Consider the following 10,513-nt stretch of genomic DNA (forward strand, 5'->3'; position numbering starts at 1 on the left):
CGTCAGCAGTGCCGGCGGCCGTGGAGTCCATCCACGTCGCGCGCGGAGTCAGACGGACTCGTCGTCACCCACCAGAAATTCACGCCGCAGTAGCTACGTACCGGGAAGCTCCTTCACCTGGTCGTAGGTTTGCTTTGCTCTTCAAAGTACGGTACGGGGATAAACGCCGCTTGGACACGTATCGACGTTGGAGGCACAGCTGGTACGGTACGTGGAGGGCTCTGTGTACGTGCTGCACGCCTTGCAGTTGCAGCTGCAGATCTGCTCTCGGTACATGAACCAGCACATCATTTCCTGCATCTGCATACGGCCTGTGAAATTTTCACGGGCACCCAGCACATCATTTTCGTTTTCCGCAGTCGCAAAAATACAGCGCTTCAACAGAGGTTGGTATATACTACCTCCGTTTTCTCTAGATATAAGACATTTTAGAGATTTCTATACATACTACATATAGATGTATATAGACGCATAGTGTAGATTCACTTATTTTTTTAAAAATATAAGATCTTTTAGAGATTTCAATACAAATTATATATGAATGTATATAGACGTATTTTAGAGTTTAGATTCACTCATTTTGCTCCATATCCGTATGTAGTCTTCTATTGAAATCTCTGAAAAGGCTTATATTTAGAAACGAGGAGAGTATATGAAATCAACGCATGAAAACCACACAAGGTTGGCGTTTTATTTCCAGAATTGCCAAGGTTCGCATCCCTTGTCCTGTAAAAACATACAGAGGTTTTGTGGACATGTTGCAACAATGCGTTTTAAAAAATATAAGACCTTTTAGAGATTTCAATACAGATTATATATGAATGTATATAGACGTATTTTAGAGTTTAGATTCACTCATTTTGCTCCATATCCGTATGTAGTCTCCTATTGAAATCTCTGAAAAGGCTTATATTTAGAAACAAGGAGAGTATATGAAATCAACGCATGGAAACCACACAAGGTTGGCGTTTTATTTCCAGAATTGCCAAGGTTCGCATCCCTTGTCCTGTAAAAACATACAGAGGTTTTGTGGACATGTTGCAACAATGCGCCAGGGGAATCCGCAATGCAGAAAACTACTACACCGTGGGTAAGATGAATCCGCAATGCAGAAAACTACTGCACCGTGGGTAAGACCACGGCAACACATAAGGGGCGGACCCACGTGGTCGTTGCCGGTGTCACAGGACACCGGGTAAAATTTCTCGTTACGTACTATATAAGGCACATATACTCCTGTGACACCGGTAAAGTTAGTCGATGGACACCGGCTAGAGCCAGCGAAACGGTGCACGAGCAATGCCCATCTAATAGTCCAGGCACACGACAAGATAGAGTTTGATCGATCTGGTTTGGTTTGTGTACGTGGGCCTCCAGTCTGCTGGCTTCTCGCATCTTCGCGTTGATTCCTCAGAAAGCTCACGCTAGCCCTATCGCCGCCCACCTCCCTGCTCGCCATCGAAACATCGCGGCGCGCCAGTGTCGCCCCGCCTGACTCCGTGACTCGCCCAGATCACCGGAAAGAAAAAGGTACGGCAAGAGAACCCCTCGATCTGTTTCAAGTGCGTATCTCTATTTCTCACAATTTTTGTTTCTCAAACACCGAACTAGGGCTTCAAATCTTAAGGATGTTACAATTATATATTGGATTACTGCGTTTTTTTTTGGACCTATGCACGTGTATTTGAGAATAGGATTACCGGGATTTTTCAATATGTATGCCGCTACGAATTTGTTTGAGAATTGAATTATTGTGAATTTCCAAATTTTGGGAGTGCTTATCATTTTTGCCGATCATCCTTGTCTCCATTGTTTGGAGTTTTTATGCTTTACTATTTTTAACTTCATATAATCAGCTAGTAATTGCTAAGGCTCTGTTTGGGAGTAATTTGTTTGAGACTACAGTTTTTAACCCCATGATGACAATGAATATTTTAGCTTATGAAACCATCAGTTTCTAAAACTACTGTGAAAATGGTGCTGTGTTTGGCAAGCAACATACTATGTAGTATTGTCTTTGACCACCACTAGTGTCCTTTGTTGTTTTCCTCGGTTTTTAAAATAGAGGTCCTGATCTTTTTTTTCATACAGCAAAAATACCATAGTTTTGTGGATACTTTCAAATACTTTCAAATACATTACTACAGCAAAAATACATTAGTGCATTATTATTTTTTGCTTTCAAATACTGCAAAAATACATTAGTGCATTATTATTTTTTGCTTTCAAATACTGCAATAATGCACTAATGTATTTTTGCTGTAGTAATGTATTTGACTACAAGAAATTGCACTGATTGTTTTTGCGGGAAAATACTGCAATCTTAATTAGAGGCAAACATCTCAAAGTATTTGAAACGGTACTTTGTCAAAATAGTATTCTTGAAATACATTGTAACCAAACGCACCCTAAGTATATTATTTTTATGTATAGCATTGTATGTTCCTATGCATATGTGATGTACATATGAACACCGGGTCATTTTTGTTCTGGGTTCGCCCCTGATTCCTCTCTAGTCAAAAGCTGGGTGCAGTGGACGTTGCTTCCCAGAAGATGTGTCGAGGCCACGGGTGATTTTCCACAGCAAGTGTGAGAGCGACAACGAACGGCGGAGTCGAGTGCATGTGTCAAAAATTCAGTTGGAGGTGTCAAAAAATTCTGTTAGAGGTGTCTAAAAAAATTATATTTCGGTTGCAGTGCATAAATGTTGATTTTGTGTAACACCAACCATCTGCATCGCATCCGCGTCGCCATCACCATCTACCCCCTCCTCCTCGTCCACACAGACACGTAGATTCCTGGTTCCCGGCACCACCCTATCTTGTGAGCTAACGGATCCATCAGGACCTTGGAGGCGCGAGAGCGGTACTTGGTCCACCTAGCTCGCTGTCCGAAATCTTCCGAATATATGCCTCGTCCGTCGCCCGGAGCATGATCTCGATTGGAAGAGTCGAACGGTCGGGAATCATCGACGCCAGCTCCTGCTTCGTCGCTACGGACGTCACACCTGTTGCGCCCTAAAAGCCATGCCCTCGGAAGCAGCCCAGACCAAGCACGATGTCCAACATCACATTCCACCATCGGAGACTTCAGGAACACCCAGCGCCTTCACGAAGAGGGCGAGATCGTGACGCCGCAGTTGTCCGGTCCGACGAACCGGACCTAGGGTTTTCCCCGACGCTCAAGGGGCATGGTAGAGAGGCCACAGAAGCGCCTTTAAGAAGGGGACGACAGCCATAGGTGTCGCCACTATCAACATTGGCAAGTTGAGCAGGGATTTCGCCTGGCCTGAGACCGAACAATCCCGAATAAGCCGTCGGATCGGAGACGAGGACATGTGAATTCTGGCTGGAGGAGGGCAGCCTGCAACAGTTTTCAGGGGATGCACAATCAGGTGATGCAAAATTCACTAATTCAGTAGAATGAGAAGAAGCGCCATTCCGGATCCCAAAGCTACATCAATGACGCGGAAATGCGATAGAATCTTACCAAGGATGCGCCGTGACTAGCTCTGGCAGCTAGATATTCACAGGGTTTGAAGAACTCTCCATAATCTTTGGACCACCCGTCCAGTCTGCGGTACACGTATTCCGCGCTGAGAGAGTCGGCCCAAAACATCACTCCACCCCTGGTGTAAAAAGAGATCACATAGGACTGATCAGTTAAGATAAATATATCAGTTAGGATAAATATATATCAGTTCAGGGGTAAGCAGTTGGACCTAAAAGAAGGGAAGCCCATTCCCATAATGGATGCTACATCAAGATCAGATGCTTTCAGTGCAATTCCCTCATCAAGGACTCGGCAGGCCTCATTCACCACGGGAAAGAAGACCATCTCTACGATGTCCTTGTCTGTTAATTTCAGCAGCTGAGGGAAATGAAATCGCTTGTCAGATTTCTTTGAGCAAAACGAGTGAAACACTGAATCGACAGGCTAGTATGTACACGGTGTGCAGTACAACGATGACAGGCAAAAAGATGCACACACAGACAACATGTACTCGATCACAAACTGTGATATGGTACAATGTTCACATCTTGTAATTCACATATAGCTTATAGTGCACTGAATAGTGCCCCGAGTTATTTTGGACTTGAACTAATCATTTAAGTTGGGTTTATCTCATAGCCAAATTTTCTGCATCTTACAGATCATCCAAAGAAAATGAACACAGAAAAGAAGATACAACACATGCCAGAGATAGAGAAAGGTACCGTGAGAACTAAAATGAATACATCTGTGACACTGAGATGTGTCCATGCAGGTGATGTACAGATAACAAGATTTTCTTTTGGGTTCAAATCATTCTTTAATAAACCAGAAGTAGATAACTAAGTTAGATATAACATGACCTTAGGATCTTGTGCAACACCTGCCATCTTTCTTGATTTCTCAACATACTTTTTGATATCAGGGTCTGGAGAAGCTTGTCGCTTATCATCATAAAGATAAAATCCCTTACGAGAAGATTCACCTGTCCAGGATTCCACAAGTTAATTAACAATGAGATACCAAGCACTAAGTGGAGTGTATTTTCGATATGGAAGAACCTGTCCTGTTCTCCTCCAGCATAATTGCAGTAAGAAGCGATTTATAGCATCGCTCTGGGTAACTCTGATAATATTGCTTTCCAGTGGCAACGGCAACGCCAAAGCCTACAAGATCAGCTAATCTGTACAGACATGATAAAAAAGAAACTACTGTCAGACAAATAAATATATATCTACGAAAATGTTCCATAAATGAACATGAAGGTGTGTACATGTGTTGCATTAATCTGAACTAGATTGCATGGGAACAATGTTAAGGCACTCTATGATAATAAAAACCAAGAACTCTACCAATATCAAAGCAAATAACAGACAAGCTCTATAAAGCAGCCAAAAGAGGAACAAGATAGCATAAATATGTTTTCCATCAAAAGACTACTTTGGTCCTACCACAATACTCTATTGGAAACCAATAAAAACTCAAAAGGAAGTAGCTACTCTGATTTATTAACTTAACAGGTGCAAAAATGCGGCAGCCAAATTCTATCTAACTCAACCAAAATATATTACAAGTTCCCAGATCAAACATAAGTATTTGACTAGGAAAGAAACAAAGAAAAATGACCATATGGCAGAGGACCGAGATTAAACACTACCAGTGCAAGCTTACATCTATTCATCTAAGTCAACACTGAACCATAATGCTTTGTCAAAGCTGTGGACAATAGTTGGTTCCTATGATACCAGAAATCAGAAAGCAAGGGCAAAAAAATGATCTTAAAATTCTGCAGTAATTCACTAAAAGCCGTAGCCTAACTGCTTGAGTATGCAAGGGAACTGGCCAATTGTGCAGCTCACAATAGCTGATATATCCTTACCGAAATGGCCCCACCGGCATTCCAAATTGTGTTATCACATGGTCTATGTGATATACATCCAAACCATAATCAACAAGCAAACCAGCCGCCTGTCCATAAGGAAAAAACATCCTATTGACAGCAAACCCAGTGCAGCTCCCAACAACAATTGGTGTTTTCCGTATCTTCTTCGCCACATCTAGCAAGTCCACAATAACTTGTGAGGAAGTCTGCTGAGTACGAACTATTTCCAACAGTGGCATGACATGAGCTGGACTGCAAGTATACTACAGTTAGATACTTGAGTTGAGAAAGATGGGATATGGAATATGAAGTGCATAATGGACTACCTGAAGAAGTGGGCACCAACAATTCGATCTTGACAAGCTGTCTGTTGGCCAATTAACTGCAAATCTATCGTCGAAGTATTTGTGGCAAATATGCAATTAGAGTGACAGCTCCTTTCAAGGTCAGAGAATATTTGCTGCTTCAGCGATATATCCTCAATAACGGCCTGCAAGATTTTATCAAGTAGCCGTCAAGATCATTATGTGCTCTCCTTCATCTAAGCATATAGATTAGTGCAAGTTAGAATGCTTGACTCAAAAGCTGTGGTGAACATAATAAATGATTATACATAAGCAAATGTTTGATAAGAATGGTAGTACTTGAAATAAGAAAATATTTCTTGCTTCCACAATCTTCCAAGACTTGCACTAATTTTCCATCACAATCATTGTCCATTTGGCCCTAAGCTAAGTAGATATTTTTGTTTAACAAAGAGGAAAAAATGTTGTAAAGCGAATATCCTGATACCATTTCTGATTTTATAACTATGGCACTATGCTGGAAGTTAACACAAATCAGCGACATTTTACTTTCCCAGCGCAGTTGCATGTTAGTACTGTACAATTTTATATTTCAAATATCACCACTATCTATATATGATAATCTTGTCCATTATAACTTGTCCCTAGCACAATAAGCGGTACAGCTCCTTGTTTCTGGGTTTATAAGGAGTTTGTAGGATGTTTACATTTTAGATTATTGTGGGGCCTACTAGTCGATTTTCCTATTTAGAATTCTAGTACGATTTCTTTAGGCATCAAAGCGAAGGAGGTGCCTTGAATATCACCAGTTGCATCCGCTTATATAGATTATTATCGAGGAGCAGGATGAAACGAGCACTAGATCAGTGTTCAGTGATATTTCCTATGGAATAAGATCATAGAAAGAAGTATTTGTCAACAAACTGGATCTACCTCAATGACCACATCTGCATCTCTAAATTGCTCATAGTCAAGAACACCGGACAGTAGAGAAAGTTTATTTTCATAATCATCTTTGGTCATTCTTCCCTTTTTGACAAAACTCTGCAAATTGGCTGAACAGAAAAGAAAGAATATATGATAAACTGCAAAGACAATCTCAATAGAAGTTTCCAAGGTAAAAAGAACTCACCTTTAATTCTGTTAATACCAGTATTCAAGAACTTCTCATTTACTTCTTTCAAGACTACCACAATGTCACTCAGTATGAACGCAGTTGCAATTCCGGATCCCATTAGACCTCCCCCAACAATAGCTGCCTTTAGTATTCTCCGTGGTGTCAAACCCAAGTTGGTAATATTTGGTATCTATTAGAGCATGAGACAGTCAGTTAAATGAATGCATACATCATGCTAAACCGCTAACTTCCAAGAAAAGCTCAGTTTCCATTTAATATTTATGGTCCTATACCGACCTTATGAGCATTTTTATCAGTAGATGCAAAAGGAGCTTACATGTAATAAAGGAAAACCAGAATACAAACATCCGGAATTTTTGCACATGTTACATTCAGATCATAAGTTTCATCTTCTAAAATGAATAAATATATGTTCTGCACTTTATAGTGTGCTGACCTTCAACTAATTAGACTGAAAGAAACATAAGAACTATTGTTGTGTTTTGGTTTTACTGGGAGCCGATAACTAAATAACACTAACTTCTGAGGCTGGATAAAAGCAAGTATGAGAACAAACATTTCCAAAGCTTTATCCTTGCAGTTCTACCAACCTTTGAAGTCGCGTGTTGGGCGAAAAAGACATGTCTTAAGCTTTTGCTTGTTTGAGATTGCTCAAGCATTTTTCCAGAAAGCACTTCCTGTCAATTGTCAAAATAGAATATTGAAAAGCACTACGAACCACTAAGGGCTTATGGTAGATGCTCCACGATGTAGGACTACCTAGTGATTTACCTTCATGAGGGCGGCACGAGGGCCAAAAAGAATTCCTTCTTCAATAACATCAATGCAAACTAACGGATGTTGAAGATTAGCAGACTGTTTTAGGGCTTGTACTCTCGCAGATTTAAGAATTTTCTTTGCTTCCACAATATCTGTAAGTCTATCCGTTCTCAGGAGACTCTTTAACCATGGCTTTTTGTGTTCGTGGATTTCCAGAGCACAAGAACAGGCAGTGCTGACCAGCTTATCAGCTGAAACTATGGCATCAACCAAACCGAATTTGTGAGCCTCTACTCCTTTTATAGACTTTGACATCTATTAAGAAAAGACACAAGTATTCATGGTCAACGCACAACACTCTCATAATTTTCTTGCATGTTCAACACGAGGAAAACAACTGTGCATGCATTGCATCTTGCAATGTACAAATCAGCCATACCAACATCATCTCAAGAGCTTTTTGCAGGCCAACAAGGCGGGGCAATCGTTGTGTTCCTGCAGTAGGTGAAGACCTTTCAATCAACATAAAACAAGAAAAGAAAATTTGAGCAGCCTGTGAATTTAGCAGAGAAATCAACATGCAAGGAGCCGTCTCTTGAACTTGCAGTGGAACATTTTTTATACCTTTCCTTTAAAATGATTATGTATCATGGTTAGCTGTATGATACAGCAGACCGATAAACAAAAGAGTGTTTTTAACAGATTACACCAAGTTCCCTTTCTTCCTAGTTTCTTTCATATGTATACTGTGGATTATGTTTATTGAATGAAATGCCTCAGGCCTGAGGAGGCCTAGTTAGTTCAAGAAGTCATAATTCTACATCTACTGCGTACCGCATAGGGCAATTGCTTATGGGGTTAAATCTCTTCCATCCTACGGCATATGGATCTGCCATTCTTCTTTTGCTTCCTTTGTATCCCATAAGTAAAATGGAAATATGAACAAGAACACGGTAGCCTCTTTCCAAAGGGGACAGGTGCAGTGCACAATGTACTCATGTTTAGACCAAAGGTAAGAAGTACACACAGGGAAGTATGAGCAAATATAATATCACATGCAAGACCATGCTGAGACTTGAGAGTACCTCCCATTCCAGGAATGATACCAAGCTGAAGTTCAGGTAGTCCTAATTGAGCTGACGGTGTAGAAACGCGAGCATGGCAAACCTGCATAAGAAGAAAGTACAGTGTTGAGCAAATAGACACTTCTTCAGAGAAACCGAAAAGGTCTAAGCATAACCCCAAATATAGAACCTAACCATACCATTGCAAGCTCTAAGCCACCACCTAGAGCAACACCATCTATAGCAGCCACTGACGGCTTCTGAGCATCTGGCAGCAGCTAGTACTTAGTGATGAAATGTAAGGAAAAGGTCTACTTGTTGACAAACTTGGGTTAGACGAAGAGGCTCATAAGTTACCTTCCACTACGCCAGTCAGAAAATCAATCGAAAAGGACCCGGGCTTCTCGTTTTCTGGGTGGGTGGGGGGACACGGAGACTTAGCAATGGAAGTGAGCAATGCAACAAAATACTCAATGTACCATCTTGTTCTTACTTGGTTTATTTCCGAATCCATTTATATCAAATCCACCTGAAAACCTCCCTTTGGCCCCTGCACAAAGTGTAAAACACTAGAAATATCGCACTTGCATAGGATGCCTGACAAGGTGATTTTGTTAAATACCAGTGAGAACGATGGCCTTGACATCATTCCTTCTTAGAGCTTCTCCATAGTTGCTCTGCAAGCTAGCTATGACTGCAGAACAGAAAAGAGAGGCCTATCATGCCCACATTACTAGTCCACAGAATTTACCTACGCTTGGAAAATGATTGAACACTGATGGATCATCAGTTTGTCGGTCAATAAACATGGCACACGGAACAGTGCTGCTATCTAGATTGCTCTAAGAAGCACTTCAATTCAATAAGTTAATTAGTTTCATAAACATAACGAACTTTTTTAGTCCATAGCAACGCACGTTGTTTCTTGTCCCGCTTGCATGACACAATACATGGGCATGAAGAAATGGGCATACAGTTCTATATGTGGGTGGAGCAATGTTAGTCGGTAATCTTTAGCAGGCAGCAGGCAGAACCACTCCGTTGCCGCGGCCATGGCCGATCGTTGTTCTGCATATGTGGGGGCTACTGAAACGTGATGCGCAGATCAATTTAGGAAATTCCATGATCTTGGGAGAAAACCGAAGAATTCCCCAATGCGCAGCAAAATCGCGTCATCAAACAGCACGCTGCGCGCTCCAGCAGACGAGCCGGGCCGCTCCTGGGCGATGTGAATCCCACGCGGATCTTCCGGAAACCGCGCGGAATCGAGGCCAAATCCGGCGGAAAACGGTCGGGGGGAATGGAGATGTACCGTCAAAGGAGAGGGCGTTGACGGGCGGGTTGGAGATGGTGATGACGGCGACGCCGTCGGCGCGGACCTCCATGGTGGTTGCGCCCCTCGCCATCTCCGTCGGGGACGAGACGGCCGGCCGGCACAGCTGAAGCTGCTTCTTTTGTTTTCTTGAGTGAAGCACAGGTGAAGCTGCTTGCGTGTGCAGTTAAGAGCATCTCCGGCAGTACAGTGTCTATAACAAATCCTGCTGTTGGCCAAAAAAGAATTTTAAAAAAATGCTCCAACAATTCGATGAACTCGTAAAAAAAAGAAAACGCTTAGTTTCAGCCGGTTTTTTTTCCTGCTGGCGCAAACCTCCTCCCGAGCCATCCGATCTCTAGAGATCCGTGTGGCTCCAGTCATTAGCGCGGTTTCACTTCCGCTTTAGAGCATCTTCACCCGCCCTTCCAGGACATCCCCGAAACACCTTTTTAGGCTCGGTTTTAGTCTTGGCGACGCTTTTTGTCGAAAAACGGCCTAACTACGCCCCAGCGCCCCCCCCCCTCACCTCCCACCTCCCCGGACGGCAAAATAGCACCG

General features: G+C 42.2%; 1 protein-coding gene across 1 annotated transcript; it reads right to left on the reverse strand.

The window, feature by feature from the left end:
- Positions 1 to 3,438: 3,438 nt before the first annotated feature.
- LOC125530317 (glyoxysomal fatty acid beta-oxidation multifunctional protein MFP-a-like) lies at positions 3,439 to 10,147 on the reverse strand. The gene is made up of 17 exons (XM_048694714.1): positions 9,953 to 10,147; positions 9,263 to 9,334; positions 9,134 to 9,190; positions 8,998 to 9,051; positions 8,841 to 8,908; positions 8,662 to 8,743; positions 8,016 to 8,071; positions 7,589 to 7,891; positions 7,408 to 7,494; positions 6,812 to 6,986; positions 6,613 to 6,734; positions 5,701 to 5,864; positions 5,372 to 5,626; positions 4,554 to 4,675; positions 4,356 to 4,477; positions 3,722 to 3,870; positions 3,439 to 3,628 (listed from the first exon to the last, which is right to left on the reverse strand). Exons 1-17 carry the CDS (start codon positions 10,044 to 10,046, stop codon positions 3,454 to 3,456), a joined length of 2,157 nt encoding a protein of 718 aa, XP_048550671.1. The 5' UTR covers positions 10,047 to 10,147; the 3' UTR covers positions 3,439 to 3,453.
- Between the last annotated feature and the right edge of the window lie 366 nt (positions 10,148 to 10,513).

This window comes from Triticum urartu, unplaced genomic scaffold (genome assembly GCF_003073215.2).
Source record: "Triticum urartu cultivar G1812 unplaced genomic scaffold, Tu2.1 TuUngrouped_contig_6225, whole genome shotgun sequence".
In the NCBI taxonomy this organism is placed as follows: Eukaryota; Viridiplantae; Streptophyta; class Magnoliopsida; order Poales; family Poaceae; genus Triticum; species Triticum urartu.

What these genes read in the sequence shown, in the direction of transcription:
- LOC125530317 (XM_048694714.1), bottom strand. Translation starts at nt 10,046, where the DNA reads ATGGCGAGGGGCGCAACCACCATGGAGGTCCGCGCCGACGGCGTCGCC. An exon ending in TGGTATTAACAGAATTAAAG is followed by an intron (nt 6,735 to 6,811) that starts GTGAGTTCTTTT and finishes TTTTCTGTTCAG; the next exon opens with CCAATTTGCAGAGTTTTGTC. An exon ending in GCTGGAGGAGAACAGGACAG is followed by an intron (nt 4,478 to 4,553) that starts GTTCTTCCATAT and finishes AATCCTGGACAG; the next exon opens with GTGAATCTTCTCGTAAGGGA.